This window comes from Rhinolophus sinicus, linkage group LG02, assembly GCF_036562045.2.
Source record: "Rhinolophus sinicus isolate RSC01 linkage group LG02, ASM3656204v1, whole genome shotgun sequence".
NCBI classification, from domain to species: domain Eukaryota; kingdom Metazoa; phylum Chordata; class Mammalia; order Chiroptera; family Rhinolophidae; genus Rhinolophus; species Rhinolophus sinicus.
Window position 1 is genome coordinate 145,557,567 of NC_133752.1, and position 25,204 is coordinate 145,582,770.

Here is a 25,204-nt window from a genome sequence, read left to right on the forward strand (position 1 = left end):
TGTTCACCTTCAAAATGTTTAGTAGTTAGTACAATATGCTGCAAGGAGGCCCCCCTCTCTCCAAGTAGAAAAGCCAGGCAAAGAAAATCTGCAGAAACAGCCAGGGGTGTTAAATTACTCATGTTTATTTATAACAGACCTTCAGCCAGTACAGTACAAAACTTACAGTAGTATATCTCCGTTACACAAATATTTACTTACAATATATTACATATACAAAATGCTTTGCAATAAGTCTCAAAAGCTAGTTTAACTCCCCTTGAGAAAGGAGAAAAACTTTTAAAAAAAAAGGGGGGGAGGTGGAACCAGAGGAAGAGGAGGAGGTGAAGGGATAAGGTCCAAGGAGACACCAAGCATAGGCTACAAATGAAACCCTGGGAGAGAGAGAGAGGAGAGGTGGTATTGCACTTGCTTCTGTGTTTTTTTTTTCTTTTTGTTCTTCATAACTTCTGATTAAAAATATATATAATATATATATATTATTTACACAAGAAGCTGCCAGAAGTATTATAAAATCCCATCTGCAGCTCTGGACACGGACACAAAAAAACAAAAGTCTGGAAAAGTGTCTACTTAGAAATTTTTGTGTGTGGTGTTGATTTTGAATATCAATATAAAAGGAAAACACCTCTTTTCTCCCCGTGGGTTTCAATGCATTTTTTTTCTTTTTCTTTACCTTTTTTTTTTTTTTTTTTTTTTTTTTTATGCAAAAGGAGTTGGGAGAGAGAGCATGAGGGTGTTTGAGGTTCCAGAGCTGAAAGGCTCTAGAAAGTAGGATTTTGTACCTAAGACCCTGGTTAAAGTGCAGTGATGGTCTGGAGAGAGACAGAGTGCCCTTCTCTCCCCTCCTTAGCACCTGGTCTTGCCCTTCCAGTCTCTGCTCTCATGGGCTCAGAATATAGTTCTTCATGTTCCAGGAAGTTACAGGTGCCAAAGCTGACTGGAGGAGGGGATGAGGGCACCCTAAGGCTCTGATACCCCAGAAGGGACTGGTCCTTAAGAGGTGTCACCAGATTAGATACACAGCAGACACAGAAGAGGTGGTAGGCAGTAGGTCTAACAGGAAGGGGCTCAGTAACCAGAACAGTTGACAACTCCAGATATTAATCTCAGTTCTGCTGTCATCCTGAAAAAAGGAGCCAGACCCCCAGGGTGCTGTTGAGAAATCTCTTCCCTTCTCTAGAGACCACTCTCCTCCCTGCTAACTCCCCCATCCTCTGCCCTTGACAGCATCTGTTTATTGCTACATTGTCAAGGAGGAACAATCAACTCACAATGTCCCTCCCTAACAATCTGGTTCTCTTGGGGGGGCCACATAATGGGGGAGAAAAAGGAGGAAGAGGAGTTTTTTTAGGGTCTCCCCATAAGAGGGTAAGGTAGACTCTTCTTAGAGCCCTTAAGAGCCCCAATCCCAGGTCTGTTCCTTAGCCAACCCTTTACCATCCCCCTAAATTATCCCTGATAGGGAGTGAGAAAAGTAGGAGGCAAAAGAGCCAATAAGGAAAGGACATTTGGAAAGAAAGATGGAAGGGAAGAGAAAAGGAGAGAGAAGGACCAAGTGTTACAACTTGTGAGGTGTTGTGTTTGGTTTTTACTTTCTTTTTTTTTTTTTCTTTAAATATAGAAAAACAGCCTTTGGTTTGAATCTCGAGGAAGCAGAGAATGGGATGGCTGTGGCCTTGGGCAGAGAACTCTTGTAGAAAGAGACCTCCACTTGCAGTGGAGCTGTATCTCCTCCGGCCCCCACTCACTAACTATGTTACCCAAATAGCCAGGGGTCTGTGCAGTAGCCAGGAGATTGCCCCTTCCTGCCCTAGGTCTGGAGGCTGAGTGTAGAAGAGGGCAGTAACGGATGACCCCCTTTCAGTTGTGCCCATCCCATTCTTGCTGGGACAAGAGTGGACTGGGGTGCGGGGCAGGTGCCCGTGCTCATCCTGGGATAATTTTTGGTTATACTGAAAAATAGAAGAGAGAAAAGAGACACCCTTTTCTCCATGCCACTGATCCTAAGAATAAGGCCCAGGAGCCCGGAAATGAGAGGGTGAATCTTGCTGGGGCGGAGGAAAAGAAGGCAGCATGACTGAGGGGTTGAGATACCCCTTGTCACCAGGCAGCAACCCACTAGTTTCCCATAGGACGGGGACTGCAGGAGTCCCTGAGAGCCTCGGAAGGTCACTAGAGTGAAGAAGTTTGAGAGGTGGAAGAGTATGAGAAGAATTTTTGACCCACCTCCTTCCCATGCCCCTGGTTCCCAATTAGGCACCTGTGGCTCCCAACGTGTCAGAGACAGAGGACTGCAGACCTAGCCTTGGCCCCTGAAAATAGAAAAGTGGGGCACTCCAAGGAGAGAAAAACTACCACTGAGTAGACGGGCAGATTGAAGAGTAGAGCAGTGTTGGGGGTTGTTCAAGTGTTGGGGGAAGAGATATCACATCCTAGAGGGAAATCCTGAATGTAGGCTTTGGGGAACTCATAGGGGGAGTCAAGAGGACCCTCAGTCCCACCATGACTGGGGAGAATTTCTTTAGCCCCTCCTTCCACGTGAGGGAATTCTTCATTTGTTCAAGAATAGTGCAAGCTGCCTAAAGTGAGAGGGCACGAGAGGTATGGAGTACCAGGTTGAAGGGTCCCAGAGAAGAGACATAATGCCACAGAGCTAAGGTAGGGCCAGAGGGAGCTATCGGCATCCAAACTGAAGCATCACATAATGTAAAAGGTGAGGACTTAGAGCAAGAAGCTCAAAGGTCCCTTAGTACTAAGAGGAGCTTCCCACCCTCAGGGCTGTTGGAGAAAGCCAGATCAAAGAGAGAAAAATTAGGTCTAAAGTGGAAAGGGACTGTGGGTAAGAGGGTGGGGGAGTGGCAAGTAACTGATGTAAGGTAAAAAAAGCAAAAGCAAAATCAACTAATTATATTAATAAATAACTCAGTGAGTATGCTGGGGTGAGAGAAGAAGAGAAAAAGGAGAAACATAAGCAAAAGACCTGTTTCATCACAATGCTTAAATCAGTCAGGGTGGGGGAGAAAAGGTGAGGAGGGCTCAGGGTCAAGGGTGAAGTCAGGTAGCCAGTGGTGAGGGCTACGCAGCCAAACTCCTTGGATGTGGTGGGGACAGGGCTAGACCCCTGTGGGGGGCAGAGTGGAGTGGTGGGCTGAGTGAGGGGAGGGCAGCACGTCGCTAGCCCACCTTGTGCTCCCCGCGGACAATGTGGGAAGAGAATTCGTACCGGTCCTGGCTGTGGTAACCACAGATGTTGCACTCGAAGGGGTCTCTGAAGCCATGGCAGCCCATGTGGATAGTGAACATGACATGGTCCAGAAAGAGGATGCGGCAGTGCTCACACTTGAAGGCCTTCACTGGCTCACCGCTCTCGCCCACCACCCGAAGCACTTCCTTGGAGGGGCCTGGGGTGCCCCGCAGTAACCCCTCCTGCGGCTTGGGGTCCTCTTTGGCGTAGGCAGGACTGGGCCGGCCCACCACAATGGTGGGAGGTGGCTGGGGTGGGGGACCCTGAGGGAGGGATACCACCCCCCCAACCCGATCTTCGTGGTTGCTCTCTGTATCTGTGGAGTCCTGACAGCCATTGCTGGGGGATGCCCCAGGGTCAGTAAGGGGGCCTCGGGCCCGGTAGAGGAGGGGACCTCCGTCAGCCAGGTCCTCGGGTCCCTCACCTGCTTCTCGAGACCCTGGAAGCTCCAGTCGACTGGGAAGGGGCTGCATCTGGGTGTAGACAGAGCTGATGACGGGTGTGAGTTCTGAGATGCAATTGGTAGGTGGAAGGCGGAGGGGACGCAGATGCTCTGCCCCCACAAAGGCCAGAGAACCTCCAAAGCCAGGCTCCAGGCCGTGGTGTGCCACCAACTCCACATCCTTCTCATAGCCCCCCGAGTTCACATCATAGGGGAGGTCCGAGAGGCTGAAGCGCATCTGCTTCTCGCCTGTAGAGAAGAGGCTCTCAGCAGGGCTGGGTTTGGAGAATTCCTCAGCTCCCCAGGATTAGTTCTTTGTTTTCTTACCCAGGGGATGGCTGTAGCATTATTTACCCTCCCTCATTTACTTCCCTCGAGCTCAGGTCCCTTGTGGGGCCGCCGCCCGACTGACTGTAGGCTGTAATCTTCGAAAAGGACTCAATTCCAGCCCATTGATCTTTATTACCGCTGTCACTACTTTCTATAAAGCTCCAGGTCCTTAGAGAGCGAAGGACCAGGGCCCGGTGGGCGACCCCATCCTCACCTCCTCCTTCTGACTCTAAGGGCCCTTCTCTCAGCCCCTATAGACAAGCCCTTGGTATCCTCAAAAACTGGGAGAGCCAGAGTCCCTTGACCCCGTCCTTGTAGAATCACCACAAGAGCCCTCAACACTAACCCTTTGTACCTTCTCAAGGTCATTATCCCTCTTCACTCCTGTTCTGGGGACAGATTCTGAGCACCAGAGACCACCAGACTTTCTTTTCTTCAATCAAATCTCCAGACCCAACTGCTCTAATGGCTACCAGACCTTAGATTTAAATGAGCTGTGGCTTAAAGCTGATGTCTCCTCTCCAACTGGACTCTTACCTACAAACTTCTGGGGGGTGGAACGCTTGCGTTTGGTGAGGCTGTTGGCCAGACGATCAATGAAAGTTGGCCTCTCAGAGGATGAGTGCAGCATAGAGTCTGGCACCATCTCCAGGTCACGTATCTCATCACCTAGGGGGAAGGAGATGGGAATAGGCAGCTGAGTAGGGGAAGCACTGGACCAGGAGCCTTCACCTGGAGAAAACCAGCAGGTCAGTAGCCAAGGAAGGTCATACCCCATGCCTGGGAAATTAGGTTCTGCTTACTTCACCCTATCTAGAACTCATCCCAGCAGTATGTCAGATAATTTGGGGACAATTATATACACTTGACCCTTGATTTTATACTTCCTTGTGTACCCTCTCTCCCATTAGACTGAGGACATAGATCAAACCCTCCCCTACTTCTGGGTCTCCCTGCAGCACCTACCGGGGGCTCTGCATTAACGGGGGTACTTGGCAGATTTCCTGAGGTAACTGTCCCTTTTCCAAGGGCCTTATCCCTTCGTGGGGAGGTGCTGGAATCAACTTTGTTCTGTGCCCTGCCCTCAACTCCCCCACAGTCCTGTCACAGCCCACCTGGCTGGCCGGCCAGAGCTTGGGCTTCAGTGCTGAGACTCTGCAGGTAGTTGTGGCACCGCTCCTTGTGCTCCTCCAGGGTACTTTGCTGTTTGTAGCTCCGGCCGCAGTAGTTACACTTGTAGGGCTTGCCCACCGTGGGAGAGGAGACTGTGGATGAGAGAGGAGAGAAATAGCATCAAAATTACTTCTTCCTGTGCCCTGGCTCTACAAAATCATCTAGGAGGAAAGGTACGCTGGCATTAGGAGGAAAGGATCTTGCTCGGTTGAATTCTTCTGCTTGTCTTTCCTTCCCCAACTTCAGCTGTGAGCAAGGCCAGAGGATCAAACCTTGGAGAAGAAGAACAATGCACAGCTATGGGAGGAGAGAGGGGACCCAGGGCATATAGTGCGGGACTGCTAGTGGGCCTCAAGATGGCCAAATTGCTGCTCAAAGGAAGGATGGACCCAGGGACTTTGCAGGGGATCATCCCTGGCGGGCAGGCTGGCCCCACCCCAGGATCTCAGAGTCTGGGGCCCAGACTGTGGTTTAACCTTTCCACGTGGCAGACGGCGTCAGTGTTGTTTATCACACAAGGGGATTTTTTTGCTTACGAACTATCTGCTTTGGTTTGGGGGAAACTGGTGGGCTGGGGTAACAGAAATGAGAGCCCTCAGATCTGCCAATGTTGGGAGGGGCAGTTTTCACTGACCTTTACTTGTGCTTTTTTACCTCCACTCCTAGCCCGGTTTTACTGCTTATTTTTCTTTCTGTCTCTCTACACTGAGATACCAAGAGAGCCCCAGAGAACGCATCACTGATAGAGAAATTCCGAGAAGAGAAAAAGAGTAAAAGAACAGAGAGGAAAACAAGGGAGAAGAATAAAAGGAAGAGAACAACTTTGGGGGAGGGTCTTTTTTTTTTTTTAAAGAACAGGTTATAAAGATTTGTTTCTACTAAAGAGAAAAGGTTGGAAAAACTGAGATCGACACTTCCTTTACAGATAACTTTTGAGAGATGATATTTGTGAGAGGAGAGAAAAAAGTGAAAGAAACAAGGTATTGTATATTTTATCTTATGTATCTTGCTACTACTGAGCAGGGAGACTGGAGAAGGTATCTCCGGGACTGCCCCCATCCTCCTGCCTAAACTTGACCTTGATTCAATCCATCTACTACCATCTTGCTCTTGCTCTGTAAAGCCCAGTGTTTGGGGGATGAGATGAAAGCCATGGTTCCCATCCACCCAAGACTCTTGAGGAAATGATTTAACATCTGCAGAGGAGCCGTTGTTTTCTTATAGTGTGGGTTGTAATAGAAAGCGTTTCACATAATGGGACCTTACAGTATATCTGTGCCTTCTTCTGTCTCTAATATAATCTCTTACAGAACATTCAAAATCCCCCTCCCCCTGGCCTGGCTGTAAGAATTCTAGGGGCCAAGACATCAATGTTCCAAACCAGCAGGGGGAGCCGCCCCTTTCCTGAGGGAAAGGAGCAGGAAGGAATCTCTGGCACTGGACCTTGATAGGGTTCTAGGGAGGCTGCAGAAAAGCTCTGTGACCGGCAAATCTTTTTCACTTTTTCCAGAGTTGTCAGCAAAATGGGATAACAACATCTGCTTTGGAACTGTTCTGAGGATCACATAAGGAGACACAATTGGAATTGTGGATTATAAAGCATGAATCAACGATGCTTTTTCTCTCCATTTCTTCACATACATAGAGCTAAAGAGGTCCCAGCTCTAAGGTGAGAGAATCTAGAACAAGGTAGGTGGCTGTAAAAAGTAGAGGGTGGTGAAGTGATTGCTCTGTCCCTTTAAATCTTGGCCCAGGAGAGTTTAGAAAAAGAGAAAAATAGCAAGGAAAGTTTCCAAGGACAGACCCTGCTAATTCTCTCCCCTCTGCCCTTCTTCCTGACTTTTCCCAATCTTGAGCTCCCTCTTTCCAGCCAGCTCAGCTCCTGGCATCTTCCCAAGTCCAAGCCAAAAGCTTAAAACTTAGTAAAATGCTTCGAAAGTGCTATCTGTCCCGCTGATTCAGGCAGATGTAGGTTCAGTCTTGGCTGGGCTAGAAAATCGGGTTAGTCCAGTTCCCTGGCACTGTTCCAAACACTGACCTCCAGGCCCCTGCTCTTGCGGCTGGGAAGGGGAAACGTCTTGGGATGGGGAACAGAAATGGGATAATTTTTCCTAGGTTTCCTTTCTTCCAGTTTGGGAAGCCTGTGGATATTTTCAGGAATCAGTAACAAGTAAAGGAGAGGACAGACCTCTGATGTTGCCAGAGGAGGTGAGCACAGGTGTGGGGCTGGGGGCAGTCGGAGTGGAAGGAGGGGTTTCCCTGATGCTCAGAAGTGAGGGGTGATGGGGCACAGATGGTTCTGCCATCAGCAGGAACTTTAAGAAGTCAGGGAGGGTGACTGTTAAAGAGCCAAGGACATCGCCCATACTCCTTTTGTTCCATGTCACAGAGTGTGGCAGATGTAAAATACCTCATCAAAGAGTCCCCCAAATTCCCCACGGGGCCTGCTGCCCAGAGGAGGAGTTGGAGAGGCAGGGCCCGATCTGCTCTGGGAGTACTCTGCCTGCCTCAGTGACAGATAATGTAACTCCCCAGATGGAAGAGAAGTCACTGAGCTCTATTTACTGGGTTTATTGGGGTCCCGCACCCTCCTCTCCCACTGGGAAGGTCACTGACCCGAGTGTGTTCGGAGGTGGCCAGTGAGTGCATCGCGCCGGCGGCAGGCGTAGTTGCAGAAGGGACATTTGAAGGGCTTCTCCCCAGAGTGCAGCTTGATATGGCGCAGCAGGTTCCCCTTCTGAGTGAAGGAGGCACCACACTGGTTGCAGTGGAAGGGCCTTTCCCCTGCAAGTGAAAGGGCAGACTCCAGAGGACTGGGCGAGAGCAACTTCGAGGACTGAGCCTAGTCCCCCACCCTCTGCCCCACACTGCCCGAGGGAGGGAAGGTGCTCAGAACACGTTTCCGAGAGACGGAGCTGTGCCACTGACACAAATCCTGCTTAAGAAAGATCCCCTGGGAACAGTCTTACGCTGGGAAGGTGTGGATTAGGGGTGTGTGGCATGGAGAAGGGCACCAGGCATGGAACACTGGGCCAAAAGACCATTATCCAAACCCAAACCCCTGGGGCTACCTCTGCCCCAAGAGCCCAAAGCCCGAGGAAGCTGAGAAGAGGTTTCTGTTTTCCGTTTTTTTTGTGTTGTTTTTTCATCATGAGATGAGAAGGCCTAAACAATACCTAGGAGTCTTACCCCCATTGGATTATAGGATCCTTCTTGAGGCTACAACACTTTCCCCTCCCTTACTTCTGAGATAAATATCAGTTCTTTATAACAGCAGCTGAGGAACGTGCCAGGGAAATCAGGTGTTCAGGGCGTCCAAATTCCGTCTCCCTCCCTTTATTTTTCCTCAGCTAGAAAATGTGCCAGGACAGACCATTCCCTTTCTGAGGCTACCCCACTGTAGGCATGGCCTCCTAGCACTGCCTCCACCTCCCCAGCCCACCTGGGAGCTCCTCCTGACCTCTGGCTTACTCACCCGTGTGGCTGCGCTTGTGCACCATGAGCACGTTGGGTCCGATGCAGACCATGCCGCAGACATCACATTTGAGCTTGCCATTGGGCAGCCGGATGCCACCAGGGGAGTGAGGCTCTGGCCCACTTCCATCACAGTAGCCCAGGGGCTCCGACAATGAGTCTTCCACGATCACACTATCGTCCTTTTCCAGGAGCCGCTCATCTGGCCCCAGCAGTCTGCTTGACTCCTCATCACTGTACATCTCAACCTTGATGGAGTTGGCTAGAGGGTGGGATGGTGTTTAGGATAGAGACGGGCAAAGGGGAGAGCCTGTCCCCAGGCCGGACTGGCACTTCTGAGAGTCCAAAAGGACTCTCCAAGCCCTAAGACACTCGGGCTTCATAAGGGGCCAACACGCTAGGTATCCTATGTGGTGATGTCAGGGTCTGCTGGGCGCTGACGCAACCCTTTCCTCCTATCCCACTGACCAAGCAAATCGGCTTCAAGAGAAAAACTTTGGGGGTACATAGGATGTCTTCTGTCACTGGGGAGAGGAGGAGGTTAAGGGGAGCCTACTTCTCCACTCTCTTGTCATTAAGAAAGATGTCTGACTTGGCCCTGGGCAGGAAGCCAGCAAGTAACAGTGACACGAAAATGGTCCTAGGAAGACCGAAGCGACGGGGGTAAAGAGAAAACAAAACTGGAAGACAGACATGGCTCACATTATCCTCCCACCTCATAAGACTGAACCCCTCTACTCCATAAAAATCTGGAGAGGGGGATGGAGAAGGGAGGAGCCATAGAGGAGAAAGCTTTGGCTCTAGCTCTGACCTACATTCCTGGATATTTCAACCATTTAGAGAATGTCACAGATCTAAGGCCAGCTAAGGAGGGGCAGTCATGGGGACCCCGTCTGGGCAGGAGAACTGGGAGAGGTGATGAGGAGGTCCTCCTCATCTACTTCCTACCTGACTCCAGCTCATGATCTTTCTATCTACCTGCTACTCCAACTCCAGACTTTCTCTTTGCGGCCTTTACAAACTTAATCCCACCCATGTCTTTTCTAATTCCACCCTAGTCTGGCAGTGATTCTTCACTCTCCTTTCAGAAATCATAAAAACCCTGGACACTGAGCTCCTTAGTGCTCTTAGAGACTCTGAGCAGGAAACCAGAGGGAGGCAGCGATGGGGAAATGGCTGCCAATGGAAGATGAATCGAGGGCCAAACACAAATGGGGGTGCCCAGTGCCGGGGGAGGGATGGAAGGTACACTTACCACTGAGTGAGCGGCTGGGAGAAGAGTGCTGGCTGTTGGGGGTGCTCACTGAGGGCCCCACTGGGGCCCCGAGGAACTCCTTCTCCAGAGATGAGTCCCCGCTACCTTGGAAGAGAGAACAAGAAGGCAGGTGAAGCTGCGGGTGGGAGCCATTTACTGTCCATTGCCTAATTTTTTCAAAATTCAGTTAGATTTATCCTGTAGCCATGTACAAGGCAGTGTTGTATGCTGGGCACCATACCTTGTGCCCTCGCCAGCCTGGGTGCCCGGTGCTGACTTCTGCAAGCTGAGTGGCTGGGCCTTGCCCACTCTACCTTTATCTAGGCCTGAGGGGAAGAGCATCACTGCCTGACGTCCACAGGAAGCAGGGCTGGGGCTGGGCGGGCCAGGGTGGAGAGAAAAATGGGGGCCTCAGGAGGGAGGCGGTTCAGGGCAGACGTTCTTCCCTATTGTTCCTCTCTGGAGCCCCCAACACCAGGTTCGGGATCTGCAGGAAGGGCAGCTGGAATTGTTCCTGAATCTAATGATAATAATAGCAGTGATAATGATGGCAGCTGACATTAACTGAGTGCTTACTATGTCCCAGTCATTGTTCTATGCATCTTAAATGAATTATTTCATTTAATCTTCACAACCACCCTATGAAGTAGGTGCCAATATTATCTTAATTTTGCAGATGAGGAAACTGAGGCACAAAAGAGGCTGTGTTACTTGTTCAAGGTCACATAGCCCATAGTGGTGGGACTGGCGGGATCTGATCACAAATAGTAAGTGCCCACATCCGTAATCACCACCTACACAGCCAACTGGGACTCCATGTTTCAGCAGGGGATGTTGGGGCCATTAGACTTTCTAAAATTAGCAAAAATTCGAGTACTCTAGGAACCCTCCTATCTGATATGATTCCAATCAGATATTTACTATTTGAGGTTCCCTTGACAGTGAAATAATCAGTTTATTTTCAATGTATTCATTTTAACTTGTTGACAGATTGCTTTGTAAAAATGCTTTTTGAAAATTTCATGTTTTTAAAAATCAGATAACACACCTGAAGATAATATGAATCATGTCAAAAAAAAAAATCCCTCCTCCCCACAATCTTCTACACAAATATATAGGTGAAATAAAACACATGTAGACACAGACACACGTAAAACACAGAGACACAGAGATCACATATGTAGATGCACATAAAGAGAACACACCTACTGAGATAAACATACCCATAGCCTTCTACATTCTCTGCTAACATGAACATGCATGGATGTGTGCACACAGGCCTAAATATGGAAGAGACACAAACCCTAAAATTCATCCCTGAAGTCCACCTATTAGTACTTTACTTTACCCAATTTCCCAGCTATGCACATACTTACTTTCACAAAATAAAGATTCCATTATAAAATGGTTGGAGTCTTGGGCCTGAGGCAAGAAATCCGGAACACACCCTCCTGAGGGATCCCTCTCCAGCTTTGGTCAGTGGGAAGAAAACAACCACTCAGGACTTTGGGACCATTTCCCATTCATATCCTCTCCTAAAAGTCCCACTTCCCCCACTCTATCCCATCAAAGCCTGAGGAAATTTGTTCACTATCTATAGAAAAAGCCTTTTGGCTTGAAACTGAGTTTCCCCAGCTGGGGCTCTAGGTGAACCATGGTTAGATACAAAAGTCGCCCCAAATCAAAACCACACACATATAATGAAGTGAGCATCTCAGAGTTGTGGATTGAGACTTGCAGACCCAGACACAGTTTGAAAATATGTCCTTTCAACTACATGTAGGGTTTCTAAAGTTAGGAGGGCTGAAAGGGTTATCTTCTCGTTCCTTTTCAAACACCAGTGCTAACTTGCCCTAAATCAATTGATGTTTGTAATGGGGGAAAGACTAGGGCTCTGGGCCCTGGCACTGAGTCCTTGACCCTGGACGGATGAGGAACCTTGCTGGGAATCCATTGCTAGTCCCAGCCTACTAGGCTGAGGCGGCCTCTGGGGGCCAGGGGCTTGATATATGGGGCAGGATATCCTTAAAGGGATATTTCGGAACATTAAGGGGAAAACATCCTTTGTGGCTTTCCCTATTAAAGCCTGGGAACAGGAGGAAGAGCAGGTGCCTCCAGAGTGACAACAGTAGTTCAAGGAGTTCTTTGGTGCCATGGCCCTCCCTACGATAAAGGTAAGAGGGAAAACAGGCTCAAGTCTACTTTTATGGGGCTAATACATAAAAATGAATCATTTCAGGGGTTGGAAAAATCTTTATGGGGCCCCCAGGGATTTTGAATTCTAGCTAAAGGGTGGAGGGAACTAGAGTCAGATTTAGGAAGTCCTCCAGTTCCTCCCTTAGCCTCAGAAATCCCAGTGAGGGAATTTCACACGCCTGGGACTCCCGAGAAATCCCAAACTGTCAAAGCCAAAAATTAAGCCTGCTCTCAGGTCTCAGAGACATTTTCTTGGTCAGAGTCATTATGGATTGGCTGGACCCCCAGAGGGCAAAGCCAAATCATGAGGTTCACACCAGAGGAACTAGGAGGTGGGTATAGGGCAGAAAAGCAGGAGGGAGAGACAGGAACCAGGGCAATGTCCCACAAGCTAAATGTGTTTCACACGCTGAAGAAGACTAGCCCTCGCTCCTGCTGCCCTTCCTGGATCCCTTAAAGAGTGGCTACATCTAGGAAATAGCCATGAGGCGGGAGAACCTCCACATTTCTCTGCCAAGGACCTCATCCTAACTGCTTTCCCTTTCTTGACCAGGGGCTCAGGGGTGGCAGGATGCTAGCCTGCTAGCAGGGAATAGTGGGTACAGGAGCAAAGAAAGACGCCCATCCCCAGCTCTATTGTGGAAGGAGGCTGAGGCCCCTTAGATCTGTTCCAGGCTGAGGCATCTGCTACCAAGGCTCCTCTTTACCTTGATTCTCTCTATTACCCATTCCCACCCAGGCCTGTCTCGGCATTTCACCCTGAGCAGCTCTACATCTGTCCCCAAGGCCTAATCAAGATGTCACCACAAGCTCCCACTGCCCAAGTCGCAGTCTTTGCTTAGCAACACCAAACACCCTTTCCCATCCTCCGCAAGTGTAAGGAGGAACGCCCCCTCCCCCGCCACACACACACAACCCCCATCCTCTCCCTCTCCTCAGGCTCGGGAGTTGTTACTGAATTGGCTCCCTAGCCCCAGCACCCCCCTTCCCCCCTCCACTAACCACCTTCTGCCTGAACTTACATTATCCTTCCCTTGCCGGTGAGACCCTGGGGTGCGAACGCGGCCGCCGCCTTGGAAACGGCGAGGGAGTGCGGGTGGTGTGTGCATGTCTGCGTCTCGGTGGCAGGCAGGGGTGAGCCCAGCCACTCACCTTCCAGGAAGCGTGGATTCCTGGAAGTGAGGGGAACCGCCGTCATTTCGCAGGCAGCGGCAGCGGCACGGTGAGCAGGGGCCCACGGCTGCAGCCAGCAAGAAGAACTCAGCCCAGGGTGTATGTGTGTGAGTGAGGGAGTAAATGAGAGAGAGTGTGCGTGTGTGTGAGTGAGAGAGAGAGAGAGAGAGAGAGAGAGAGAGAGAGAGAGAGAGAGAGAGAGAGAGAACCCTGGATGTGCTTGGGGAGGGGGCTAGAGAGAATGTATATGTGTCTGGTGGGGGGGATGCCAGGCTACTGCATCCCTTTCCCAAGCCTCTGAAGGGGGTGGGGGGTAGGGGGTGTGTGCACAGGGAGGGGGAGGCAGATGCCGTTGCCCTCGTGCCCGGCAGACAAAGAGGAACTGCACAACAAATGCCTGAGAGAGGCAAGAGTGTGTGCAAGAGAGAGAGATGGATGGGCCCTCGGGTGGGAGGGAGAAAGGGGGGCCCCCAGGGAAGGCCCAATCCTCCGCCAGCTGGGGAAGCCAAGGCCCCAGAGGTCATGGGGCCCAGGACACAGGGCAGCTTCAAGGCTCTGAGATCGGCAGAAAGCCCCTCCCCCACCAAACTCAGGCACTTGTATTCCCTCCTTTCCCTCCTCCTCCAGGAGGGAGGTAGCTCGGTAGATCTGGGGACTGACAGCCCCCCTCCTTTTCAGCAGTGAGAGGGCCCAGCACAGTCTGGTCTCAGGCTGGTGTGGTTCTGTGGCCCTGAGCCCTTTCAGATCCCAGGCAAAATACTGGTATAGTCTCCCCACCTCCCCTCCCCTCCTGTGCCCCTGGGGCGGGCAAGCAGCCGACAGCCCTGGATGAATCCGCCCTCTATCAAGACAAGGCCTCTGCTCCCTTCCCTTCCAGAGGAGCTGCTCACTGACGTGCTGACCTACTTTGGAGACTAGATTTTCTGATTCCAAGAATTTGGGGGTGGGAGGGGCCGTGAAACTTTGGGCTGCCTACCCCTGGATCCCTTTCTACTAAGGTTCCCTTAAACATTTCCCAGTCCCAGAAAACTTGGGACAGGCACTGCCTAGTCAAATAATTGCATGAACTGGTTTGAGCAACTCAGTTTCCCTTGAAAGATAGGAAACGGGGGAGGAGAGAGAATCTGTGTGGTAAATTCATGGGCTCTTCCCTTTCTTCCCTCTGTCCTCCAGGAGGGAATGATCTGCACCTTTAGAAAGAGATAGGGGGAGAAAAGATGGACTTTCTGAATCAGGTTCTGTGAAGGGGGAAAATCTCTTTGAAGAACAGCAGAGATACCCCCTTCAAATGGCCAGGCAGAACTGCGATAACCTTGAAGGAGCCACTGGTGGGCACTGTAGCCTTTCCCACTGCTGCCCTATCAGCCCAGAAGGCGTGGGTCAGTGATGGGCTCTCAGATGCCCCCCAAGTGGACTGTTTCCGCCATGCTTGTTTTTTGCAGGGGCTACTTTTCAGGGCTAATGTTAGCCCTACCCTGATTTTCCCTTTTCCCTTTCTAAGTTAGCTGCTAACATCTAGAATTCTCAAAATAAAGATGAAGGGTTTGGGGTTCTCCACTTTCATTCAAAAGCCATTCTGTGCAGAGAGAGGCCTCTTCCTACCTAGGAAATGCCAACCTGCTGGAAGAAGGGAAAGCTTGGTCTCACAGCACCGTGAAGCAAACACCCTCAGAAGTTTTTGTCTAATATCCAACATTCTCCAGAGATAGGACTGAAAAGAGCCCTGTGGGATATTTCCCCAGCCACCTTCCTGGTTTTTCATTTGCCTACCTTAGGGCGGGAACTGGTTTTCATCCATCTGAGTGGTCCCCAGCAATAAAGCAGGGTTCTGAGTGGTTGTTGCTCAATAGTGGTTTTCTTAACTGGGCAGGAGGTAGGAGGGTTGGCTCGTTCCTCAGAAGGGCTATGACCTTTGTACCAATAAAGTCTTTTTCAATTAAGTCAGTCCACTTGACCCCTGTCACTCTGTCCAGCATGTGACAGCTATTGAATGCCTTTACCCATTCCAACTCCTTCCCTCCTTAAATGAAAAAGGGGTTAGAGTCGATGTCTTCCCTTATGTTACCCAAGTGTTGTCAGTGACTCTTAAATGTGTGCCTGACCCATCCAGCTATCTGCCTTAGCGCATGCCCATAACTCTTCCATTGGTCCCACTTTAGGGTAAAAAAAAGAAGCTTTAGGTCATCTCTACAATGGTGCTTGGATTTCAGATGGGGATACTCAAAACCCAATTCTGGCTTCCCTTACAACTCTTATAATCATTTCCTGCTCCAACATTCTAATGGTCCAAAAAATGATTGCTTCCATCTTACAGATACTGTGTCTTAGGCCCTTTCCTATACCCTCCCCATTTCTTTTCACCTTGTTAAACTCTGAGAGGATCCTGATTACTCTAGAAGCCAGTCGTACTATAAGCCGTGATCTCTCCTGCCTCAGTAAGAGTACCTGGCAGGTATGAAAAGCTGCATGTTATGATCGTGGGAAATGATTGGGAGAAATGAGAACTGGGCTCTAGAGCTCTACTTCAAAGGCTATAAGTTGTTGGCCCACTGGCTGAATTCAGCCCATAGATATAAGTTTGGCTTGCCCCATGAACATTTTTAAAAAGATTGAGTCATTATTTTTAAATGGAAGCGTTTCATATGAAATCTGGATTTCTGATTTCTCTTAAAAAATTGGAAGTTTTGGCCACACTGGATAATGACTGGTAGACACTAAAGAGCTGCTGCTCCTTGAGGTAGGACATGTTCTCTAGTGCCCCACCCTTCTCTTCTGCTCCTTAGCCTAACCCAGGTCACTCATTTACATATTCCCCATGGCCATGACAGGCCTTTGAGGTCTGAAACCCTGCTCCACTCTCTACCTGGCTGGGAAAGAATGTCCTGTTTGGCTGGTGACCTCGGGGCACAGAAGAAACTCTTTTTCTTCAAATCATTCCTCTCTAATAGTCTCTGCTCGTATTCCTCTCCTATTCCCTTCCCCTTCCCCTATCCCCTAAGAAGTCTGGGAAGAGAATCACTAGGGAATGTAAAGTGACCAAAATAAATGCACACTGTCAAGCGTGAGTGTCAGCTCTGTGACTAGGGCACTCAGAGGTCCTGCGCTAAGCTGAAGGCTCTGCTCCACAGGAGGGTGTCTGCTCCCAGCCCTTACAAATAGAATGCACAAGAGGGCATACCAGATATATAGGAGCGGCCATTGCAGTCTTCTATGTCCATCTTAGATTCTGCTGAAAGAGAAAATAGCTGCCATTAGAAGCTGGATCGGGGAAGGGAGGAGGTTTCTCTCTAACATTCTGGAGTCAGCAAGAAACCTAAAGGGTCACTTAAGTGTGCTCTGACCCTATTCTAAAGAAGAAAAACCTCACACCTTGTCCTGGTGGGGAAGATAGTGTACCCTGACTTACAAACCCCAGGGTCTCCTCCAACCCACAATTTCTGCTTGCCCAACCTCTGGGGTGGAATCACTGTCTTATTCCAGAGCGGTCCTGGTTGTGTTGTTTTGAGAGTAGACCCTCTCCCTGCAGGTAGAGCAGATGCTGTAGGAAAGGAGGCAGGTTACAGCTCAGTTCAGCCCTTTGGAGGCAAAGAAACAATCCCATAGAGGCTCTATATCTTGTTAAGGATGGGTTAGTAGGAAGAGGAAGAAGCAGGGTTCAGTCATTCAAGGGATTCTGTTTTGGGTGTGTGGCAGGAGGGAGGGGGATAGGAAAGTAGAAGGTGGGAGAGAGCAGCCCACCTCAGGTTCAGTGAGGAGCCCTCTGCTGAAGGTATAATAGACAAATTCAATGGCTTTCCCCGCCATCTTGTCAATTACTTTGCTAAGTTTACTGTTTTTAAATGAGGGGGAGCCTGAATTTAAAATGCAGGTTAGTCTATTTGATGGAAGGCAGATAGTAATTGGCAGTACAGTATTAAACAATCCAGAACTGAGAACAATTAAAAGTGATAATTTGTTGCAATGAATTATCTCCTTAGGATCCTGTGGGAGGAGAAAAAACATCCATTTGCTGGAAATTTACATACATCCAAAATTGTTTTCTGTTCAGCTAATGAAAAATAAATACCCCAGGGGCAGATTTGGGGGAGCAGGAGTAGGGCAAGGAACAGCCTGAGTTGCCACTAGGATTCTTGGTCTCTTTGAAGGATCTCACTGAGGCAGATGGATGAAAATGTGGGTTGTTTGTAATATTATATTGATAGAGGCAGGGGTAGGGATTCCTGGAGAGGGGAAAGTATCTATTAACCTGTCTCTCCTCACACTACGGTCCTTCTTGTCTAGTGCTGAGACATCATACTCCTAAAACGTCTCATGAGAAAGCCTGAAATGTGGGCTTTCCTCCAGTTCACAAAGCAGCTCTCCCTTAGATTTCATCAGAGCGATTGTTAGTCTCATCCAGGAAAACTAGGTTTGGCAGAAAAATTTCTCTAAGTGTATTTTCCACTTTTCTTGACATCCTCCCTGGGATAGATTGAGCTTTGGGACCAGACTGTTAGACCAAGCCACAATAATAAATGGTTCCCTGAAGGTTCCCTTCCGGGCAATGATTAGAAGAGCCCAAGTCCACAGGGGTTAGTGAACTCGTATCCTCTGGAACTAGCCAGAGAACTTGCAGTGGCCAGAGATCCAAAGATGAGGGAGGGCGGCCTGGTACTCATAGAGCCCCTTTCATTCCCAAACCATTAGCTCAAGTTCAAAACTGCAAAGGTCAAGATGCCGCACATGACCCCCCCACACACACACACACATACACACATATACACACCGTGCAGGAGAAGCAAGAGTGAGCAGAATTTTCATTTTCTGCTTAGAGAAACTGAGGCTCAGCACGGTTGACTTGTTCAGGGCTCATGGTAAGAATAGAACAAGAAAAAAACACAAGTCTCCTGGCTTTCTGGGGTGTGCTCTTTCTATTAAACCATGTTGCTTCCTTTCAAAAGCCAGGATACTCAAGGCCTTCATGGATCTCTTGCTTTTCCCTGGTTCTAACGTCAATTAAGGCATCTTTTCCTTTGGTATAATCCCTGTGGGAGTGGGGTCTGTTACTTAAAAAGGAAGAACAAGTTGAACAGGCTCTACCTAGAGAAATATGCTTGTGTGTGTGTGGGGGGGGGGAGAGAAAGAGAAGAGAAGACCAGGGGCTAGACAAGCACTAGGTGGGCAGAGTAGTTGAAGCATAGCATTCAGCTAGCACTGGCTCAGGAAATGCATCTCATTCTTGGATACCTGCCCAAATGGCCCCAAAACAATTTCCAGAGGGGTCTAAAGGAATTGTTTTCTGAGTTGGACTTTGTTCCTAGCAGTAAACTGAGCTCTTCTGCTTCTTAATTGCTTTTAACAGGTGCTCCATGACACATCTTGGGCAAAATAAGTCTTTAGCTGCCTCCAACTGGTATAAATGCCAAGTTGGTAACCCTGGAAGCCAGAGGGGATTGAGATTCTGCTGTTCCCAATCCTGGGATTCTGAGAGCCAGGAGCAAATCAGTAGATGAACTTCACTATTTGCTCAAGCCCCCAGGTGGCACATCCCTCCCAACCTTCCCACTGCCCATCCCTCAAAGCACCTCCTCCCCCTGCCAGGCCAGGCAGGCAGATCTTAGTGTCTCCTTAGAGGAACTGGGTCAAATTAGGCAGTGCCAATTGGAGATACACTGCAGGGGGAGGAGGTTTAAGGAGAGAGAAGTTAGTTACACAAGACAGGACTGGCTCAAAGATCTTGGAAGGAAACTGGCTTTATATCAACATAGATGTCATTTAGTGATACAGGTAAGCACATATGTACTACAAATTCAGCTCAGTGAGCTGAATACAAAACAATTAGAAACAACTAGTCTCCCAATTCAAAAGGAAGTATCTCTGTGAGGAAAAAGGAAAGGTTGGTCATTGTAACCTCTGGAGACAAAGATTTTCTTCGTTGTTCTTTTGAATCCTCTTGGCATCATAACAAGAGTCCTCCATAGCCTTTTGTCCCATCCACTTGATGTCGCATATGAACAGGAATGGGAATCCCTTCCAGACAGATTTCTCACCGTACTTCCTGACAAGCAGCAGGGGAGAACCAATCCAAGGTCTGGGTTCTAATGGCAGATCAGGCATCAGTTACCACCGCCATCTCCACATCTCCACAAGAACATTCCCACAGCTCTAACTATTAGTGACAAAAATGTCAGAAAGTCAAGATTTCTCTATGAAGTGGCTCTGAAAGCCTGAAATAAGATGGACATCATAAGTAATTAAAGCTCTTCAAATCCTCCAAGGAATCCTGTTTGATCCAGTGACACTTCAAAATTGGAATTTAAAACACACTCCATGTGGCCTCGGGTGGGTAGAAAGGTAGTGAGGGGGGTATTGCTGGGAAAGAGGCTGGCGGTGGAGTGGCAAGAATCCATGCTGTCCTTTTAGTTATTATTCCTGAACTACAACAGGGAGAAGTGGAAAAGTTTTCTCCGGTCTCCCTTAGGACCTGGGATCTGAGGTGGAGCTCAGCAATTAAGATAAAACTTACCACCTGCCTGGGTTCCACAGGTACAGGTACCACAAGTAGCTCAAACCTACAAAATCACCCTCTCCTGTCCGTGCCTTCCTAAACTGAATAATCTGAGCAAAAATATGCTGGAATCTCTACTCTCTACCAGGGTTTTGCCTAATTGGGGAGGAGAAAGAGGTAGAGGGTTGAGGGAGAGGTGGAATTAGGCATTGTCTGCAAACTGACTGTGCACCCTTTCCAGGAAATAGACCTTGAAATCGAGCAATTTGCCCCTCTGAAATTATCTTTAGGGACAATCTAGTGACCTCTGAAAGAAACCCACCAACCTTTTCTCAGCTCATGTGTCTGTCTTTACAGCAGAAAGCTGCCTCATTTTTTCACCAGGTTGTAGATGGTGACCTTCCATCTACATATAACACAGATGAAGACAGCTCAGCTTCTTATCCAAGAACTTGGGGAGCAGTGTAGAGGGGATGAATTCCCAGGTCATCCTAGGAATGGCCAGACTCTAAAATAAGAAGGGGTAAGAGCTGGAAACACAACACCTGGGCAGTAGGAAAATATCACTTCATTGTTTCCTTTTAGATCTCAGATGAATGCATCTTTTCTCTTGTTCTTTGTGCTTCCCTGTGCTCCCCATGTAGACTGCGGAAGAGAGAGAAGGCTAAGGTTTATGGGTGGGAGGAGAAACAATCCTACCCTACCCATGTCTCATTTTAGGACTTAAGGAATTAAGTGTCAAACTAAACAGTTTAAATCACTAGGTGTGATGCACATGAGGTAATATTTCCTGGTGTGTTTTTTTTTTTTTGGGGGGGCGGTATACTCTTGAGTATACAATCCCTGTGTTTATAGGAAGGTCCCACAAAGTCACTGCTATTTAGCTGTACGTTTGGGTAGGGTTGGGGAAAGTAGAACAAGGGAGTTCAATTTGAGTGTTACAATAATCAGTTTTAAAGCCAACGATGTCCAAAAACAGGGTTAGCTCCATCTAACGATGTTTGAAATTACATGGAAGTCTCAATTAACTATTCTAACTGGGGTAGGGTGGCAAAAAGGTGGAAGAGACCAGGAACAATTCTGGCAGTCATGGCCAGAAGTCCCTAATGCATGCTGATCAAAAGAACTCACTGGACTGGTGTTTGTGCCAGAAATGCGAGGTCTGACAATTAAGTTTGCCAACTTGTTGCAACGATGTTGCTAACCTTTTCTTGATATTGGAGGGATTATTCATTATGAATTTGTACCAGCTACACAAACAATTAACCACATTTACTATTTGGAAGTGCTGAAAAGGCTGCATGAAAAAGCTAGACGACCTGAACTTTTCATCAACAGTTCATGGCTCTTGTATCACGACAATGCACCAGCTCACACGGCACTGTCTGTGAGGGAGTTTTTAGCCAGTAAACGAGTAACTGTATTGGAACACCCTCCCTACTCACCTGATCTGGCCACCACTGACTTCTTTCTTTACCCGAAAATAAAAGGAAATATGGAAAGGAAGACATTTTGATGACATTCAGGATATCAAGGACAGCTCTGATGGCCATTCCAGAAAAAGAGTTCCAAAATTGCTTTGAAGGGTGGACTAGGTGCTGGTGTTGGTGCATAGCTTCCCAAGGGGAGTACTTTGAAGGTGACCGTAGTGACATTCAGCAGTGAGGTATGTAGCCCTTTTTCTAGGATGAATTCTCGAACTTAATTGTCTGACTCCTCTGCTAACAAAGAACCTTGCTCTGACAATCCTGTTTAGTAAGCCTCTCTTCTAGTAGAGAGCCTTGGGGGCAGGGAGGCTCTAGGACCTGGGGAATCTTGGAGCCAGAATGGAGCTGAGAGATGATCTCCGATCTCTTATTTAACAGAAGCAGCAGCTAAGCCCAGAATCACCCATCTGGTTAGTGACAGAAGTAGGACAAATAGAACCCAGGTTACCAGTCTGGAGTTCTTTTTAGTACTATGGCACAAAGTTAAATCTTACCACATAGTTGGAAGGTTTGGGGCCACTTTGCTTGCTTGCTTTCTTGGGTGAGGAAATGAACAGTTTTGGGGTCTACATCTTAGTGACTGAAATCCTTGAACTAGAAACACAGGTTTATGGATGGAAAAAGAAATAACCCTCCCATGTCTCTTTCAGAGATTATAGGCCTGAGGAAAAAGCCAACCTAGATATTCACTAAATATCTTAAGGTAGAAACAGGGCTTCTTGGTTCAAGGATTATGTCAGCATATGTATTTCAGCAGAGTCTACAAGGTTGATACTACCCGCGGGGGTGGGGGGGCTGGGGGGGGCAAGCCATTCATATCAGCACTACCATCTCTTAGATGTTTTCATCGGACAAACCTTGAACCTGTCTCTGTTTCCAATATAGAGCCCACAACTTTTCTGAGACGAGGAGGCAAATCAAACAACATGGAATTCAGTCTTCTCCAGCAGGGTCAAGAGACCAACAAAGAAAGGGAGTCTCTCTGCCTGTGGCATTGTCTACACCCACAGGGTCCCACACTCTTATTTCTTCCCGCAGAGTAAAATGAGGCTAGAAATAGCTGCCCAACAATAACTCATCTCTATTTTTCCTTGGCTATTTTGTGTGTGTGCTGAGGGAAGAGAGATGGCCAGTTTGGGAGAAAATAATTCCTTTGTGGATGTTGGAGAGGGTAGGGTAAAATGTGGGATAATGTTCCTGCCCATGCTGGGAAGTACAAGCTGCAGATTTAAACTAAGAGGAAATAAAGAAGAAACTTTCAGTTGCATTTTCACTGGAAAAAGTCAGGACTTACTTCTGAGCCAAGTCCTGAAACATGCTGTACCCTTAACCTACTGGGAGGAAGGGGATTGCCCAGAAGCTACAATTGAACTGCACTCTGTGGGCAACAAAGACATTATGTTTTGCGCTTGAGACATCAGCATCTATTGACTAGGGCAAGATATAATTCTGAAGCTACCCAAGTGAGGGCAGCTCCCACCACCCTGGGGCCCACCCCAGAAGTTCCAGTGAAACCTCTCCTGCTTTCCAATGGTAAAGCTATTTTCTTCTTTTAAGACTTTATTTTTATCTCAGGAGCCACTCTTCTGACTGTTCTCATGACCCAGGGAGTTGTCTGGATTCTCTGGCTTTAGGCTGTTAGTGGGGAAGGCTGAAGTCCCCTACATACCACAAATCAAGGTTCACTGACCTACTGGCAGACCCATGAGGGGATGAAGTATTCCTGGCTAGACATTTAACATACCCTACCAAACAAGACGCTCCACTTTTAAAGACTGTCTGATTTGGCCTTTTATCTGGACTTTCCTCAGAATCAGAGTTAAGTGTAAATACTCTAGGTAGACACCTGTTTTTAATGCTTCCTAAGGATATGAGCATATGAACGTCATCCAGGCTAAGTGAACAAGGAGCAGGCAGGGGAGACAGCCAGACCTCAACAGTCTTCAGCTTGGTCATGACCACAGATGGCCTAGAGCTGAAATGTGAGCAAGTCAGGAGCATATCAAGCTTACCACGGATGCTTTGAGGGCTTAGGATGGGGAGACTAGGACACAGCTGGAGCTATCAAACATGTAAGTGAGGGTCAATAAAAGTCCCAACAGTAGACAATTTTGCTTATAAGAGAAGGGATTGAGGGGGGAAAAAAGGTACGCAAAGCTTGACACAATGTGGTTGGTAATGCATCGAATCTTCCTGGAAGCAGAGTTTGTAAATTCTTGACTGTGGAGGGGGGTAAAAGTACCTTATTTTCTAAACATCTCACATCTAGAAGTCCATGTTCCATTAAATATTCCACTATCCCAAACAAGACCAGTCATGATTTTAAAGAAAAGAAAGCATAGTAATCAAACAAAAACGTAAAAAATGAGTATCTACAACTCTGAGGGAAGAAAATAACTGGGATGGGGCTGTGTGAGGAGGTACATGCAGGCTTTTTTAGTTTAGACCAGCTTCCTAAGTCTGTTGCTCCCCCACATCTGCCCCAGGGCTTCCTGTTACATTTCTTAGGGCTCACATGCAGTGAATCTCTTCCTTTTCAGGTTCCCTAGACTTCCCACCCTACACAGTACCCCCATAGCACTTTTCACTCCACCTGAAGTTTTTTCTCTACCACATGTAGTTCCCACTTTGATCATTATCTCCCAGACATTTCCCACCTAGGCCTGTCTTTCCCTTCAACCTTCTCGACCAAACCCCTGGGTCCCTCGTTTTTTCCCAGGTACCCTCTATGATTCCACTTTCTCTGCTCTAACCTTCCGTTCTACCCCAGCGATACCCTACCGAGGAACCTCACGCACGCCAGAGCCTGCCTGTCCTCGGTCCTCAGCTTTGACCCATCTCCCGCCTTTTGTAGGACGCCTAGGGTCCTGCTACCTCCCCCTCAATCCTGGGGCCTAGCGCCAAACTCCCCAGGGCTAATTTTCTCCCTTTGGGCCGAAGCCCACCCGGCGACCCTCTTCACACCCAGCCGGCGCCCACATCTCCCCTCTCTTCACGCCCAAGCCCCTCAGGCCCCGCCCCCGGCGGCCGAGGTCCCGCCCCCCGCGCTACGCCCAAGCCACGCCCCTCACTCACCTGAGGCAGCTCCGCGCGCGCGCAGGCTGGTGGGGTGAGGGAGAGGGGACGGTATTGGGGGAGAGGGGGGCGGGGCGTTGGGGGTCCCCCACTCTGGCCCGGGCGGCCCAGTGCGGGGGGAGTGGGGGTCACTGAGGCGGTGACAACTGGGCCGGAGCTGGGACCCGGACGCTCATCGGCGGCGACGGCGGTGGCTCCATCTCCATCAGCGGCTTCACCTGAGGAGGGACGGGCCCCCCCCGTAAACCCCCCCCATCACAGCCGTCTCCCCTCCCCCGAACAACTTCCGGTCCCACTACCAGGCGACAGGCGGCGTGGCCGAACACCGAACGCCCCCAAGCCGGGGAGACTGCTGGGGAAAGAAGGGAGAAGAGCTAGGGGAGAGTAGCCGAGCACCGAAAGATTCAAGTCTGAAAGGCGCGGTCGCCTGCAGAGGGTAACTCTGAGTGCCCGTTCATCTGCATCTAATTTGCAAACTAGGAGCACATTGGACGGCACATCTGCCCCTAGGCCAAATTTTGCCCTTGAACCTCCTAAAACAATATTGATTTTAACCTCTTAGCATTCTTCGCCTTTCCTTCCGAGGGCATAGGAATTGTGGGGGGAGGCGCTTAAGGACGGCAAATTTTTTAAAATCTCCGCTGTTGGGGGGGCGTATCTTGAGGTCGGTCACCTAACCATTGCTGCAGAGACTGACAGACTTAAGAGAAGGAAGAGCTCTCTACTTGACTGCTCTGCACCTGTTTCCTTTCTTCCTTCCCTCCACCTCGTTTTGGATTATCGCACTACACATCCCAGTACCAGTGCACCCTCCTCCTGCAACATGCTCGCTCCCAGCCTCAGGAGGTCCCAAAAGTTATAATTT

The 25,204-nt window shown here is 48.9% G+C and overlaps 1 protein-coding gene and 1 long non-coding RNA gene across 13 annotated transcripts; one reads left to right on the forward strand and one right to left on the reverse strand.

Moving 5' to 3' along the window:
* Nucleotides 1–105: 105 nt before the first annotated feature.
* Nucleotides 106–25,075, reverse strand: IKZF4 (IKAROS family zinc finger 4). 12 transcript variants are annotated; one of them, XM_074325578.1, is made up of 10 exons: nucleotides 24,340–25,075; nucleotides 16,469–16,516; nucleotides 13,140–13,289; nucleotides 11,298–11,391; nucleotides 9,922–10,026; nucleotides 8,668–8,928; nucleotides 7,809–7,976; nucleotides 5,135–5,284; nucleotides 4,557–4,688; nucleotides 106–3,938 (listed from the first exon to the last, which is right to left on the reverse strand). In XM_074325578.1, the coding sequence occupies exons 3-10, from the start codon at nucleotides 13,224–13,226 to the stop codon at nucleotides 3,178–3,180; spliced, it is 1,758 nt and encodes a 585-aa protein (XP_074181679.1). In that variant the 5' UTR covers nucleotides 13,227–13,289; nucleotides 16,469–16,516; nucleotides 24,340–25,075; the 3' UTR covers nucleotides 106–3,177. The 12 variants fall into 12 exon arrangements, with proteins under 12 accessions (XP_074181679.1, XP_074181676.1, XP_074181678.1 ...); XM_074325575.1 differs by having other exon boundaries at nucleotides 16,469–16,519; XM_074325577.1 differs by lacking the exon at nucleotides 24,340–25,075 and adding an exon at nucleotides 20,104–23,297 and having other exon boundaries at nucleotides 16,469–16,519.
* Nucleotides 5,240–11,350, forward strand: LOC109452997 (uncharacterized). Its single transcript, XR_002138217.2, has 3 exons — nucleotides 5,240–6,172; nucleotides 6,703–6,861; nucleotides 10,598–11,350. It is a non-coding gene; the product is annotated as an uncharacterized LOC109452997 (long non-coding RNA).
* Nucleotides 25,076–25,204: the final 129 nt, after the last annotated feature.

What these genes read in the sequence shown, in the direction of transcription:
- IKZF4 (XM_074325578.1), bottom strand. Translation starts at nt 13,226, where the DNA reads ATGCACACACCACCCGCACTCCCTCGCCGTTTCCAAGGCGGCGGCCGC. An exon ending in GGAATCTTTATTTTGTGAAA is followed by an intron (nt 10,027 to 11,297) that starts GTAAGTATGTGC and finishes CTCTCTTCCAAG; the next exon opens with GTAGCGGGGACTCATCTCTG. An exon ending in AGCTCTGGCCGGCCAGCCAG is followed by an intron (nt 4,689 to 5,134) that starts GTGGGCTGTGAC and finishes CCTTCCCCCTAG; the next exon opens with GTGATGAGATACGTGACCTG.